The sequence below is a fragment of the Ostrea edulis genome, chromosome 5 (assembly GCF_947568905.1).
Source record: "Ostrea edulis chromosome 5, xbOstEdul1.1, whole genome shotgun sequence".
In the NCBI taxonomy this organism is placed as follows: domain Eukaryota; kingdom Metazoa; phylum Mollusca; class Bivalvia; order Ostreida; family Ostreidae; genus Ostrea; species Ostrea edulis.
The window spans coordinates 32,366,638-32,383,825 of NC_079168.1; the positions used below are offsets into that span (position 1 = coordinate 32,366,638).

The window sequence follows — 17,188 nt, forward strand, 5'->3', positions numbered from 1 at the left end:
TTAATTTAAATTTTTTTTTATTAAAATACATATTAAACTACAATATGAAATTGAGATGTTGCAGACGTGACGATGACATCACTTCCGTGATGATGACATCACTTCCGACACCATTTAACCTAGATAACAATACAAATTAAGGTTCCAGACAACCTTAGTAACAACAACATGGTATATATATATAATAATCTGCACCAATGTCGAGAAAGGGGGAAACTGCACCAAAAAAACACACCAAGAAGTGCTCCGATTAAAAAAATGTAATCTTGACAACAAATCACGGAAATGCAATACCTGTTCTGAAAATCTACATTGTTTGTCGATTTAAATTCAAAGTGTTAAAAGACAAGCCATGTGAGAAATAACAATTACGAATTCATCAAGATAAAAACATTGAATATTTTCATTAATTCTCTTTCGTTCTGGAATGACTGCCAGGATGCATTAATCACATGATTTTATATTAACCAATCCAAATTCAACCCACAGTAAAAATGACAGACAATAAGCTTTTAGATCTACATTTATAATGCATTTCCCCGGAGATGTCGTCATGCAGACTTTTCCAATACAATCAACAGCCCCCAGTTCTATTTGCCCTATCTACATGCATGTAACCACAAGCCATTGCATACAGATCAATATATAACTCTTAATTACCATAACTAAACAAATACACCACACCTTGTAATGAAACTCAAGTTAGGATGTATTATTTTAGTTCCTGAAAAAGACCGTTATATATTGAAGGGTATACATGCCACGTCTTGTGATAATTAATGGAATAAAAATATACAAAAAAGAGAACGCCTGACAATTTGACAAAGTGCACACATGATAGACAGAGAAGTGTTGTTTGGGCCATATTGTCAGAATTAGAATTAAAGGGTTTAAAAAAGAAGCAAAATAGATAACAATTTCTTCTTGTAATTGGTTAAAAAAAAAAACTAATTTTAAACAATGACTAAATATAGACTAAGTATGTCATGCATGCATTATATATGATAAACCAATTAATCATAAATTTGACTGGCCTTTCCATGAGAACACGCATTACTACACAACATAAAATTTTAGCGAAGGTCTGACAAAAAATATCTAACAATAAACTTGTTTTATATGGATGCATCGATCCATTTACAGAAAACACTGTCATCATATATTGTTTGTAAACCTTGGGTGTCATTAGAAAAACAGAGCTCAAGAAATGGGAAGTTCACCTAAAGCAGTACCTTTATCATTGAAACTGATGACATCATGCCAATGCCCAGTCCAGTCAATAAATTGAATATTGAAAACGATGAAACCTTTTGAGGGCAATCTATTTAAGCACTAATCAATTGTGAAGTCAATAAATTGAATATTGAAAATGATGGAAACTTTGGAGGTCTCTATTTAAGCACTAATTAATTGTCAAGTCAATAATTTGAATATTGAAAATAATGAAACCTTTGGAGGGCTCTATTTGAGCATTAATTAATTGTCAAGTCAATAAATTGAATATTGAAAATGATGAAACCTTTGGAGGGCTCTATCTAAGCACTAATTAATTGTCAAGTCAATAAATTGAATATTGAAAATGATGAAACCTTTGGAGGGCTCTGTTTAAGCACTAATTAATTGTCAAGTCAATAAATTGAATATTGAAAATAATGAAACCTTTGGAGGGCTCTGTTTAAGCATTAATTGTAAATCTGTAAAAACAATAAAGCTGTAAAACGAAGAGAGCAACAATTTCAAAACCACCGCTATTGTTTTTATCCCCATTCATTAATAAGGTAAGCCCTAATTAATACTTGCACAACCTAAATATCGAACTATATTTTCTCTTGAAATATTGACTAAAAATGTGTTTTAAGCACCCTGTATATGGATTTTCCAAAAAAATCTGTATTTTTTTAAAATTAATTTAAAAGTTAAGAAAATGATTTGATTCCAATACTTTCATTAAGAAGTTAAAACTACAAAAAAAGTTGCTTTTTTAGTATTTTCAAATCTTTTCTCTAAGGGAATAAAATGATTTTTATTTATAAAAATATGTAAATTGACTTAAGCACTATTTTCTGAGCATATACATACGTGAAAACAATAAAAATTATGCATGTAAAATAAGCAACTTGTAAAATATATCGCTAAACAGTCATTGTTTAACCACATGATGTGCAAAAATACAGGAAACCTGGATTAAAACTATAAACTGCATCAATTTTGACCCAATTAAATATTGATCAAATTTCATGTACAATAGGGAAAAAAATCATGAACTACTGCAATGTTTTACGAAGTTTTCAAGTAAATCTGTCAATATACTTGTTTAAAATGTGGATATCATAAAACTCAAATTTAAAATCGATTGTGATATGACAAGCTTACGTTAAACATCCACCATTCTACAATTATCGACCAGAAAGTACTTTTCACTCATGACAAAATCTGGAGAGAGAAAATCCCCGTTTGTCTGAGGTGATTTTTTTAATTCGACATATCCACCATCTAACAATGCAATGTGAACACAGCGCCGTGAATTATATACAGTCAAATTACTACACACATAAAGCAGTGACATTCAAGTTTAACAAGAGAAGACAACTCTTTACAGAGAACCACATTTTCTATACATAATAAAAATCTACAAGTGCTGTATGTGTGTGTGTGTGTGCTTGTTAAGCCATCTTTCTAACACGCCCCCTGTTTGACATATGGTGAAATTCTCCCCCTTACAGCTTTCAGCTGCTACAAAACATATTACTGTATACATATAAATAACAATTTGTTCTCCCTATTTATAAACATAGTTCACATCTCAGAAATGTTTAGAGCTGGACACACATTTCCAGCTGTTCAAAAAAAAAAAGACAACTGAGTAACACAAACGCTTGCTTGCTGAATTTCCATCCTTATTATGAAAAAAAGGGCAATGACACACAATGCATCCTCTGTGTAAGATGTTTTGTCTTATGATGAAAATGAGATGTTTGATGATGAAGATATGTTGACAAACAAAACCTTCTTTAACTATTTATGTCTTTCTTAACAAAAATCTTCCAATAGATCTGTACATAATACTTTGTTCAAAGAGCAGCACATATATGTTCAAACACAGATCGTGAGCCAATGTAAGTATGAAAATATGCTTCTTCATTTTAACAGACATTTAGCTGCTCAAAAATAAAAATCCTGGGCAAAACACACAGTCTATGTATCTTAGAATAAGAAATAGCTAATTGATAGTAACAAGAGAAAGAAAAAAAACCTGCCAAATGTTGACACAAAGTAACCATGGTAACAATAGGAATTCAGTAAGCAACTCATACACAGTGTAATTGTAACATCCGTAAACATAACCTTCAATTTCTATATATACATATGCCATTCTTACCATAAATGCATAAAGTTCCAATTCATCATCTCTGCTGTGTATATATATATATAATTATATATACATGTACATATAATTGCATCTGCCAAAGTTGTCAAAATATCACTATAGTTACAGAATCACTACGGTGATTGAGACAAAACACATACACCTTTTTAATCTCCTTCATTTGAAGATTTCTTCTCTAAGAAGTCCTGGGCATCTAACATTTCTTTCAGTAAATCACAAAAAGTCACAATGCCCTCGGACTTGAGTCTCTGAAAGTACGCAATTCCTCGTTCCCCTGCCTGCCTTATATGCGTCAGCAATAACAGAACTGACGGGATGTGCCGCACGTTGTCAGGGTGATATTTTTGTGCAGTGTCCACAATGGCGTCCAGAAGAGACTGCTGCATGTTGTAGATCTGATTATAGCTGGCTAGTCGTCGCACTTCTACAACGAAAGGTACAGTGCATAATGAAAGGTATAATGTATAATGAAAGGTACAATGTATCATGAAAGGTGAAGATAACAAACAGTGATTAATCTCATAACTCCTAAAAAGGTGAAGATAACGAACAGTGCTCAATCTCATAACTCCTATAAGGAATACAAAATAGAGAGTTGGGCAAACATGGACCCCTGGATATACCAGAGGTGGGATCAGGTGCTTAGGAGGAGTAAACATCCCCTCTCGACCGGTCACACCTGCCATGAGCCCTATATCTTGATTAGGTAAACGGAGTAATCTGTATTCAAAATCAGTGGGCCAAGAACGGCCTAGCAATCGGCATGAAACAGGCAGCATTTTAAAATAATTAACCTATGACAGCATTTAAATGGGTGGAACATTAAGGCTTCAAGTCCCAAATTGACAAAGAACAATCACGAAATTTGAGACATTTTATATTTTTACAGTTACATGTATTAAAAAAAACCCTGCTTGTTTGACCCTATTTCTACCTGAAGCTAATGATACAGATATAGCAATAGTTGATTAAAAAACATTTCATACACAAAAAATCTTTAAAATAATGCAATTACAATACACTAAAAAAATGTCATTTAACTGTATGTATTAGAAAGATTTGTATAAAGATTTGCTAGTCTAAGATCAGAAACACCTACTGGTGATAGGAAGAAGTAGATTGCAAACATTGATTTTTCTAATTACCCACGTACATTTCAGCTAATTAAACTTGAATGGCTTTATTCTTAGAAACTGCTTTTTTGGGGAATTTTAAGCTTGACATTCACACAGAGAGCCTACTTTATTTGGGAATTGATTTAATAGAAAATGTGTTATTAGGTTATGTAACATGTTGAAGATTATGCAAGCTGCAAAGCAGACTTATATAAAAAGTACAATCAGCACCAGTTTATGTTTCATAATAGATGGTCTGCTATCAAATTTATTTATTGAATTCTTCACTTGATTAAAATACACTTTTATTTATGCTTTTAGGATGAATTTGAAACAAAAACTGTAAGTGTTGATATCATAATGCTTTACATGACAAGGAATGTTGACGAAAAATAAAGCAAGTTATTCAGCCAATGAAAATGTACAACATGGTACTCACAAACTTAATTTAACTTTTCTTGATGTCTTGTTGTGATATGGTAAGGATTGAAAAAAATTATTTTCAATAAAAGCATTTTGAGTTTCACAGCCACTGACTTAATGGCTTCCTCTAAGAGTATGCGTACAATAAGATGAGATTGATCCGTGAACTGCTTTGTTTTATTGGGGTGCTGAAGTCCGGCCTCTGTGACGTACCTGCATTAACAAGCACCATGGCTTGTAACAGAAGCATTTCATCTTTGTGGAGATGGTTGTGCATCATTTGTTCTGACACGGCCGCCACTTGCTCAAAGATCTCCCCCATTTCAATGGTGCTCCACGACGACCTATTCAAAAATTAATAGAATATAATTTCAATTTCATCAAAGATTTCGTAATCTCTGAAAGGTGTTTCCTTGGAAATTCTGCCAAAAAAACAATAAAACATGACAAAAAATTAATTTTTTCATTCCTTTCACTGATATAATGTTGAAAACAGTTGTTGCATAATATATCTCTTAAAATTGATGATTTAAAATTTAAAAATTTCTTCTGTCCTTTTAGCAGTACACTATAATACTCAGTCAAACTAGTAGGTGAAGCTTTTCCATGAACCGGATTTGATAATGGTATTGACTAACATGAAGTATTTACCTGTCTAAAACAAGATCTGGGGCAAAGGCCAGACTTTTGCCCCCATGTTCAATGGACCTAAATGCACAATTTAAGAGGAGGAGTTCCATCCAGCAACACTCAATCAGATGCACCTGATCACTGAGTGACAGATCCGTGTAACCTGCAAGAGAAAGAATGAGTAAGGAATATATCATCAACACTTACAATCAATTTTCTTTCCTGTTACTTTCTTTATTTTTGGGGACATAATGTTGACTGCAAAGTCATCTAAATTTTGTGGACATCTAATTAAATTTTGTTGGCTTCGTACTGGATCTATGAATGTAAAATCTTTGCACAAATACATTTAACAGAAAACAAACAATAAACAACAACTCGCCAACCATGAATAGGCGACAACACCTCATCAACCAATGGTCTTTGTGAACAACAACTCATCAACCAATGGTCCATGTCAACAACTTGTCAACCAAGATATCGAGACCAATGAGATAAACCAAAAAACTTAAGCGATTTATTTATTTTTCTCTCTAGACAGATTTTTTTTTACAGATTTTCAGAGCATATCAGAATGAAGTATAATGTGGTAGAAATCTCCTAGAATAAATTCATAAAATTTCACGTTTTACTAGCAGTATAGGCTTGGTATATAATAGTGTGTGGACCTTTACGAGATTCGAGAGTAAATGTAAATGTCAGTCAGAATCTACACTCTTCCTCATGGTTGTAATGGAAATTCACAAACTCATTTTAATCAAATCTAAAAATAGTTTGACCTTCATCTTAATGTGAAGTCGTGTTACAAGAGAAGAGCTGCTGAGAACTATTACATCACAAACGTTTTAACACAGGGCTTTGTCTGTCAGGACATTTTCAGATTACACCATGCACCAATTACCCAACAACAATATCAATTAGTGCACCATCTTATCAAATTAATTCCCAGATACCAGATTTCCATTTGCACCATCGTGTCACTCTAATCAGCTGATCAAAATGGCTTGAATTTCTTTTGTGTTTCACTGCTGTGCTTGATTAATTAAAAAAAAACTGTGTCACTCTGTCCTTTCCTTTCATAAATATCCTTGAAAAGTTTTAAATAATGTACATTTTGTACAATTTCACGAACACCCTGAAGCATAATCATTACAATTACAAAACATGAAATTGACGGCTTGTTGGGGCTCGTTACTTTGATGTTTATTTACTTTATACTTTTTGCCCATTTTCCAGAAGTTACGTAACATACCAAATTAATCACCTCGGGGCAGTGTATCACAATATTCAGATCAATGAGAGGAGCTCTAATCTACATCTGACATAACACCAAGACAAGCAAACACTGCTAAATCAATTACTGCTGGGCCAGTCTCCCCTTTCCTTAAAACTAGATACCTCCTTGATCTATTTGCATATTTGACTTCATTTCTAACAAATATACAGCTTTTTTTTAATGTCTTATCCTGTGTCAATAAGTTACCTTTGAAGCCATTAAGCTACTCCTGTCACATTCTAATGGCCTCTCATTTGCCCGTAAAATTGAAATTTGATCACCTGAGATCACATGTACTTTACAGGTGTGAATTAATACTGCTATTAAGTTAACACTACCCAGCTCTCTGAAATTTCCCACCAGCACTGCTGCTCACAAACCCTATTTCATTGTTACCCAAGAGTATTGCAATGTCAACTCAATCATCACAAAAATCGCTGTTTGAATGATGGAATGTGCATTAAGTATTGACATTAATTTTGTATGAGACTATATAAACCACAATAAATATCTACTCTGTTTATTTCAAGTTGTCTTATGATTTTCACGTGCACCTTGCTCTTAAATTTTTCAAACAGTTAGAAAATCCCAATTTCTTTTGCTTTTGCAGAAAAAGAAAAAAAAATTGAAATTGAAACCTGCTTACTTGACAAATTCACTTATTATTCATTGAAAAGAAAAAAGATTTTTCATATCCCGTACTCAAGTTCCAAATTACTCAGAACATGACTTCTCTGTATCCAAGGACCCATGAAGGTCAAATAACATCAGGTAAATATGAATGTAGGTCATTTGTTATCCACCTCATAAAACGGGGCTTATTTTTCAGCAATCGATGGTGTCCTAAATTTAACAGCATGTTTAGAATTCTCCCCCAGTACACAATGATAACCCTTCCCCCCTGATCGTTATAGCTGTCATTTTCATTTACTGGGTACATTAAAGTTTCCTACACACTACTGGTAAAAAGAGATGCCTGTCTGAGCCATCCAGGTTACCAGAGATACTGGTAATAGTATATTCAGTCTCATTATTTAGGTTACCAGGGATACTAGTATATCAGTCTCGGCCTCATTATTTAAGTTACCAGACCTCAGGATTTCTCCAAAAAAAAATTCACTCGAAACTTGGATTCAAGTCTGGGAATTTTACTCAAATTTTGACTGCTCAAAAAAAAAAAAAAAAATGAAAACTCAAACCCAAGTTTGAGATTTTCTTGAATACCATATCTCTGTGTCATTATTTAGGTTACCAGGGATATCCGTGACATTATTTAGGTTACCAGGGTATCTAGAATATCCGTCTCCACTAGTTAGACCTTGGAGGAGTTACTGAGAGTACACATTAGCTCCTTGAGGTGCCCCCTCCCCTCTTTAAACATACCATCCTAGGACTATGATGAAAATCTTACTCTCCGTCTTTCAATTAAATACATATCATAATGTCAAGGAAACATGAAAGCTTTATCAATAATATAGTATTAAATCTAAAGCAAACTAGCATGGTGCCGCGCCATGCCCTTTTTGGCTGGCGTTATTCCCTTTTTAATTGTGCCATGCCCTTTTTTCTGTATAAAATTTTTAAAAATATTTGTTAATATAAACAATTGTTCTTTATTTTACAAGGTTGATTGAAAAGTAAATTAAAAATGTTAATTAAAATTAAGGCAGCAGGTATTCACTTTTAAAGAGGCTAAATGATTATTCTATTACTATCATAGTATGATACATGTACAATGAAAGTGTCCCAAAATTGTCTTGCCACGACAAAAAGTGCCCTTTTGAACATATGATATGTGTGCCCTCTCTAGATATTAGATTTAACACCAATAATAGATATGCTTTATGTACTAATTCAGAAAACTGCAAGAAATGAGATAGAAAAAACCCAAATTTAAGTGTTTCTAAATATTGTTGAAATTTTATATTTTGGTGAATTTAACAATTGTTCTTACCTGGGACATTTTTGGCCCAGTTGATGAGGTGCACCAACTCCCTTTCAGCCAGCTTGACCAGGGAATTGAGGAGGTGGACTTTGGTTGGAGGCTGACCATGGTTATGGTGGCTCTCCAGGACAGGTAGAGCGGCTTTGCTTAACGCCTGAAGAATGGTCACAGTCTGAGATTTCCTGGCCGACTGTGGAGACAAGTGAGAAATGCATCATCAAAAATTAAGGCGAAACTTAAAGGCGGGGCATTATCTGTAATTTTGTAACCACAAATTGAATTCATGACAAGGAAAATTGCTCTACATCATATATTTCAGTAATAACACCAGTATTTAATTATTTCAAACACTTTTAAATCTCAAAACAGGCACATGACAATATGTGATTTTGGTGATTAAATAATTATTGTCTTGCAAGACAATAATTCTTCCTTATATATTTCTTTACACTAAATGTGGTTATCTAGCATAGTTTTATTAGGTTTCTCTTGTATTTGTACACAATAAATGTTTTTATTAGTCATTAATATATATTCCTATGCTATTGAAAATTTTTGAGAAGAAAATGGTTGCCAATCACTTTCACAGCAAATGCCCCTTTAAATGCCAATCAGAAATTTTTGAAATATTACACCCGTCTCTAACAAGAACTGAAGCATTCAAATTTAACATTAAAATTCTCAACGACTCACAGTACAATTTCTGTATCAGTCATCTATGATAATACAATATGGGTTTCTCAGTACAAGTATGATTCAGAAACACAATCATAATTCTCCTCATCTTTAACCGACTTAGTCACATCAATCATAACAACATGTTAATTAAGGCAAACATGCACAAAATTTGAAATCTCATAAAATATTATTTCTCCTCAGTTGCAGGTATTAACAATGCATTTAACCAGGTGTATAAGATTTTCGAAGTCCTACCTTGGCGGGGTTGGGGCTACCGCTGGTCGAATTGACCGTGTTGTCGGACGAGTCAGCACGACTCCGTTTGGTGGCCGCTGGCTTGGACATAGAAATACTCCCTTTTCTCTCCTTTCTTTGACTTCCTGCAACCACAAGGTCTCATGTTAAAATATAAATCAGCAAAGTAGCTCACACACTGTAAGTGCAAATCGATATAACAAATGAACTTTTTATAATTACAAAATTTTATGCAAAGCTGTGTTTCGTAAGCTGTTCTTTCGAAAAATCTCCTTAATCAAACTGTGGATAAGAATATAAAATGATAATTAATTGTTCTACTTTTTTTCTTAGAAAAAGGTTACATAACTGACAGCGGTAATGTATTTATAGAATTTCATAAGGGCGATCTCACTTGATCTTTACATTAACAAAAGATCACAAGGAATCAGATCTAACAACAAATACGCACCACAAAAGGAATCATTTTCATGGTTCCATGTTCCAAACAACCCTGGACTCTTTCCCTCAGACACTCTTTAGCATTGCACGATGGCTTGTTAGCTAATTCTTAAAACACTGAGCGAACTGCATCAATGCAAATTTGCAGAATTTGCACTGAGAGAAAGAGTAAGAAGACACTGTGGACAATTATCACCTTACGACTAAATTATACACTTCACCATGATGGTTCCGTACTTTATAAACTCCTATTGACCGAGTTTTCCTCCACAGCTGAATACTTAGCATGGGAAAATTCGACACAGTCGTTTTCATGTTTGTGTACGCCACAGAGCTATAAACTGCATTAAGGAAATACTTTGAAAACCAAATTGGTTTTCTATAAACAAGTTTGATATTTATCCAAATTTTTGGGAATTTAACAGAAAGAGGTCGAGTTTATCATTATCATCATTATTTATGTCTCTGACTTCAGTTTATTAGACCGTGACTAGACTGTTATTCTGTTTGGGAAATATATTATATGCACATTTAAACTGTCCCTAAAAGTACATTTTGTTCCTGATAACCAACAAAAACACTAAAATTGATTGACATATTTAACCATCATATAATTTCTGCACAATTGTCATGAATATGTTAATACCTTAAATGTATTGTTTGAAAGTGTTTTAAAATTATTTGAGATGTTGGTTGTGTGGACAGGGTATAAACAGAGGGGGTGGGGTGGTGGGGGTGGGGGTGAAGAAGAAGTGGAGTCACCCCCTCCCTTTCCAACTTCCCATTAAATATTCTCATATACAAAACACCCAGACACTCACACCAGTGTACAGAAGATCATCCAAATTCAAATTCACTCGCCTGATACCATCAGTAAAAAAGATCTATGGTAGGGGAACCTACCATCAAATGTACAGATCTAAGGGAGATTAAGATGGATCAGACACAGGCTGTGAAATCACTCCCCCAACCCTGCCCTGGGATCTCCAGATGGACCCTGACCTGGGAACTCTAGGGGGAAGAAAAGGAGGAAGACCAAAGATCTCTCAGAGAAGGGATCTAGAGGTTGCTAAATCTATACTGATGGGTCACACCAGGGGGAGATTATTAGACTGTGACAAGGACATTGGTGGGCTGGAGATTATTACACTGTGACAGGGACAATGGTGGGCTGGAGAATATTCTAATCAGATTTTGTATCAAAGCATATCTACAAGTAAAAAGAAGTGATACTGCACAAGTAAAAATAGCTTGGATTGCACAGACATGATGTAAAAAAAAAAAAAAAAAAAAAAAAAAAAAAAGTCTTATCTACAATTCAAATTGGTAATCACATACCCCAATTGAAAGTATTTCCAATTGTAATAATGACTGTTTTCTTAGTTCCAAAAATACATTTTTTTTAAAAAATCTCTTCTACTATTAAAAGTTGGATGATTGTGACCTTGACCGACAAGCGAGACTTAGTAACCACCCACTTTCTTAATAATGATTATCGCATGATGTTGCTTCCACACAGGCACCAATAATTTTCTGAACTATATCATGTAATAATTGTCAATCAAAGACCCCAGTCATATTATTACAGTATCTCATTTAGTGGGAGGACACCCGATGATCCTGACATTTAATGGAATCAATTTAAAAAAAAAAAGTGTTTTACGTAACATTCTTTCCAGCTGTCAAAACCATCAATTGATTTTTTCCCCCCCTGAAATTTTATAGTTTTTAGATATCGATTTTAAAACACTGAATAATTGTCTACTGGAAAGGATATTTTACTGAAAAATCTTCCAATTCATGCTTTGTTGTTTACTAGAATGTGAACATACACATCTTTATATCTATTTAGTACATGTTCTATCAAAGTACTAATTCTAAAACATGACCAAAAAAAACAAAACAACCGGGAGCAAAAGAGAAATGTCCACCTTATAATGCATTTTCTCTTGACTAATCAAACTACTCGGTGTTTGAGAGGAATACAATTTAACGCCATTGATTTCACAAATGTCAAGTTCCGAGAAAATGAGTGGCAGATGGTCTAGACTTACTTTTTATAGATTTGGAACACTTAGTGAATGTTTTCTGAGTATAAAAGATAAATGATCTCCCCTCCTCCTCCTCTTTTCAAATGGATTTTTTAAAATAAATTTTGTTATATCTATGTATGTTTTGAAATGACACCCAGTTATTTAAGGAAAACCTAAATAATTTTTAATCATGAAATATCCAGTACTATTATGTCAGATTTCTTGATCACTTACAAATATTGTGAAAATTGAAAAACAAATCCACCCCTTAATAAAACTTTAAAAAATGTCATAGCCATTAAAAGAGCAGCATTAAAATCCACAAAAATATCAAATACCCCCCCCCCCAGGATATTTCAGAATTTCCTATCCTTGACCTGAGATAGACTGTTAGTCAATGTACTACATGTATTCTTGTGGTTTAATATCATTGTAGGGCTGTGCTACATACTGACAGTTCAAGGTCAACACAACAAGAGGACCATGGGCCATAACACTCACCCCCAACACCTTGTTTACAGCCATACTTTAAACCCCTATTGCAGTCCCCTCCTGGCTCCTGGGTCACATAAAACTTTAATCTAGACTACAAGATGCTCGACTTCGCTTGCATATCATGAAGACAAAATATGCCCTAGATGTCCTTTCTTAAGCACATTCCTACATAAAACTTGAACACCTGATTTATACCCTACATGGGGATACTTGGAGCATATGAATTTGACAAATTGTACACCGGTGATTTCAATACTTTAAACAGCATCCTGGTCCCACTTTTACCTGCTTATGCCAAAGGAGGTATTTATAACACAATTTTTTTTACATTAGGCATTGACCTAATTAACATATCCAATTTGTTTTTCATGAAACATGGAGAAAAATCTGTTTTATCAAGGAAATATTAGACAGCAGATGGCAGTAAACAGATATACATGATCATGCAGTGAAAAACTTTCTCCTGTCAGTCACTCGAGAGCCTATCTGCGAGACCAAATAACTGTCGATGAGGCTTCCCCACCCTGCCTAGCTACCACTAACCAAGTGGGGAATACCTATGACCCTTCACTCTAAATAAGTGGTTTTTCTCCCTGGGTATTGAAACTTTACCTTTCTAGCTTGACACATTTTGAAATCAGTTTCGAGTCTTTCACTTACCTTTGTTCATTCCAACTTCATAACACTTGCGTAATCTGCATGCCTGACAGGATTTCCTCCGGTGCTTGTCTATAGTGCATGTATTAGTGGCCGGGCATACGTAATCCACAGGCCCTGGTGAAAAGATACACACAAAAAATGTACCACAAATTACAAATTAATAATGAAGCATCTTCCTGTCTGGCTGGAAGTCTGGCTATGAATATTTCATCAGACAAAGCACTCCTAATCAGGCAGGTAAAGAGGAACACAAAAGTCAAATTCTTGTCTTAATTGAAGCTCTGACTGATCGTAAAATTGTTGACTGCACTTTCTAGGTGAAATTTACACCTGTTTTCTTGATGCATGTACACAGGAGGTGTCTAGTACAATACGCACACGTTCTTACATCCCCCGATGTGCTCCATAAGTCAAGATATTTTCTGATTACATAATCAGACCTTTGGGTCTACAGTAAAATGTCAGATATTTGAACCTGAGTCACTTTTTCAGTGCGAATCCGAGTTCACAGAGTGAACCTAGTCCGGTTATAAAATAGGAGTTGGTTTTTTCTTTCTTCGTGTCTGTGCGACATAATAATAACTAAATTGCACTTCCCTTCCATGAATACATCACACTGTAAGCTTATGTACGTGCAGAAATAAAACTTACTCATTCAAACATAACAAAAATTACATCTATATACACTCCCTAGCCCTTAGTGAGAAAGTTACACCGTGGAATTTATAATAATTTTATCAATATTGGAGGAAGACTCTGGAAATATCCCATGAATCAATAATCCTGTGGGTAATGTTTTCAATACAGTATTGGTGTCTTGGGACACTTAAAAGTTCATTTTCCTTTCACAGCACTCCTCTACTGACGAATTTACTCACAATATTCCAATCATGATGTATAAATGTGAACCTGGTGAAATATGTGGTTTGGAATCAGAGCAGTGTTTTATTAAACCTACACAGAAAGAAAATTTTATGGGTCAACAACCTTTATCTATCTAGGTCACTTCTATGCATCACTTTTAAAAAAAAAAGTGTTTACAAATTGTTATCACACTTTTAATGCCAGAGAGGTAGAGAATACAGAATTATGATTTTTTTTTGTAGATAGTCCATAAAATAACAAAACTTTTATTTATATTTATTCTAATTCACTTCAAGGTTTGTGTATTTTTCAAATCAGCAAACACATACACCCACCCACCCATAACTCAAAATACCAAAAAATCTCAAAAGAGTCAAATTTTAAATCCACTTAAAAATGAATTTAAGAATTTTGAATGTTATAATGTTCTACTTACAACAATTCAGGTGCGATCCACATCAGAAAAAAAAGTGAGGTATTGTTTACAAAACTACACACAGGAAATGTAAGATCCGGAATATATAAACATTAACGATACACAAGCTTCCCTCCTTATGCTAGGCACACCTTGATGTTGTAACACTTTGAGAAACAAAAACAAAAAATCAAAAATCAAAAGCCAGTGATTAGTCGGACATGTCACAAATTGTCTCAGTATGTACACAGGCAGCTCAGCACAGGGAGACCACAAGAATCAATGGCACCAATTTAGTAGCCTGCCATTCCACTACCTCGGACAGGAACATCAATTATGAATTACACAACACATTGCCCTATATTTTGGTGTGTTAGCACTTATCCTTTTAGATCATCATAAAAGCCTTCATACTTTACTGCCTACCAATCCATATCAGAGAAACTAAAGGAAAAAAAAACTTTTTTTTTTTATACCAGTAGTTCAGTTACTGTCCTAAGTGACCTAGATTAGGGACAGAAATTTGTCATCCAATCAAAGCTCTAGCTAAAATTATGAATTAATTCCCTAGTATATCATACGTCAGACCTCTCCCCTGCTTTATATGACAGGAACTGTGTACTAGCAAACCTTGTCTCTCTATAAATAAACCTGATATTGGTGATACCGGCTGTTCCTACAGTGGGCCGGGATTTCAGGATGTGAATTACTCCATTAATACCAGGCGGAGGCTTGCGTCAGGCACATTAGCACTTAGCAGTCCTTTGTGAGTTATTCTTTTATTTTTCAAGGAAACCCTCTGTTAGATACCCCATACATATTATACAAGTTCCATAAATCAGTACATCCATTCTCAAAACTTGGACAAGTATCATTCCACTACCGAGGTGATTGTAAACGATGTAAGTCCTGAGAGATTCTATTAATATTTTAAATATTTTATGGGGTTCAGGAAATGTCTTAGTAGGCTATTTACAGGATATATCAAATTTTGTTCGCTCAGAGACCTTATAATGCACTTACATTATGATTCAAAAGAAATCAAGCTACAGGAGTTCATGTCAGTCTGTCAAAGGAACGGGGGGGGGGGGGGGGGGGGGGGGGGGAGAATATTGTGGCAAGGAGATCGTTTTATCTATAGTTGGAATATACATTTAAAAAGTAAAATGATCTCTGACGTGTAAAATCAGATAAACCACACAGTAGGCTTTACACAATGTATCAGAACGTTCTCGTTGGAAACATGAAATATTCAAAAGTGATGTTTTTACATGAATATGGTGAGGTTTTCACTTGGTTTAACTTAAAATAGGGTGAGGTTTTCACTTGGTTTAACTTGAAATAGGGTGAGGTTTTTACTTGAGGTAAGGTGGGGGTTTAACTTGAGATAAAATTAGGTTTATACTTGAAATAAGGTGGGTTTTTTTTTTCTTGAAATAAAGTGGGATTTTTATTTGAAATATTAAGGTGGGGGTTTTATTTGATATAAGATGGGATTTTTACCTGATATTAGATCATGTTTAAGCTGAAATAAGATGGGAGTTTCATTTGAAATAAAATGGGATTTTTACTAATGACTATACATGAAATAGGTGGGTTTTTTATATTTGAAATAAGATGGGATTTTTACTTGAAATAAGGTGGCATTTTTACTTGATATAAGGTGGGGGTTTTATTTGAAATAAGATGGGAATTTACTGGATATTGGATAATGTTTTTTTCTTTTTACATGAAATAAGGTGAGGGTTTTACTACAGATAATGAGGTTTTCTGCATGAAATAAACTAAAGTGACATTTTCTCACAAAATTATCGCACACGAGAAGTCTTCTATTCCAGTCAGGAAACATTTTGTGGAGGACAAATACTGCACACGATACAGGTACAAAATCTCTGATACACAATTATGTTCCAATTAACATTCCAATCTGTCTGACTTGACTGTGAAGGACAGATAGCTTCAGAACCAGACATGTCATGAATTCACTAAAGTACAATCACATTTGACAAATGTCTGCAATTATGTAACCAATTTTTTTTCAATCTCTGTACTCACAAGCACCAACTTCACCACTTGGGATTACACACAGATACTATTAATACTTATGTATGAATGACTTATGCTAGAATATGTATTTGATTAATTGACAGCATGATCATATTCTCTCTCCTTCCCTATCTCTCTCCATGTCTGTCTTTCTCTCTCCATCATTCTTTCTCTCCTCTCTCTCACCATCTCTGACTGTCTTTCTCTCTCCCTCACTCTCCCCCCCTCTCTCTCCATTTCTCTCAATCACTCTCTCCCTCTCTCTCCATCATTCTTTCTCTCCTCCTCTCTCTCACCATCTGTCTTTCTCTCTCTCACTCTTCATCCATCACGTTCTCTCCCCCTCTCTCTCCATCTCTGACTGTCTTTCTCCCTCTCTTTCTCCCTCCCTCACTATTTCCCTCTCTCTCTCTCTCTTTCCCCCTCTCTCTCCATCACTCATACTCCCTCTCTTTCCTTCATCACACACACTCTCTCATCATCACACATTCTCCCTCCATCTCTCTTCATCACACACACACTCT

The 17,188-nt window shown here is 34.5% G+C and overlaps 1 protein-coding gene and 1 long non-coding RNA gene across 2 annotated transcripts in view; one reads left to right on the plus strand and one right to left on the minus strand.

The window, feature by feature from the left end:
- LOC125649281 (estrogen receptor beta-like) overlaps positions 1-17,188 on the minus strand; it is a 28,945-nt gene continuing 11,757 nt past the window's right edge. The window contains exons 4-9 of the mRNA XM_048876710.2: positions 13,340-13,453; positions 9,711-9,835; positions 8,787-8,967; positions 5,578-5,719; positions 5,140-5,270; positions 1-3,812 (exon numbers count right to left, since the gene is read on the minus strand). Of these exons, the coding sequence (XP_048732667.1) occupies positions 3,535-3,812; positions 5,140-5,270; positions 5,578-5,719; positions 8,787-8,967; positions 9,711-9,835; positions 13,340-13,453 (971 nt within the window). The 3' untranslated portion in view covers positions 1-3,534. The remainder of the gene's footprint in view (positions 3,813-5,139; positions 5,271-5,577; positions 5,720-8,786; positions 8,968-9,710; positions 9,836-13,339; positions 13,454-17,188) is intronic.
- The window catches only part of LOC130054852 (uncharacterized), a 12,263-nt gene continuing 9,470 nt past the window's right edge, over positions 14,396-17,188 (plus strand). Inside the window, exon 1 of the long non-coding RNA XR_008803187.1 lies at positions 14,396-15,384. This is a non-coding gene — a long non-coding RNA (uncharacterized LOC130054852). The remainder of the gene's footprint in view (positions 15,385-17,188) is intronic.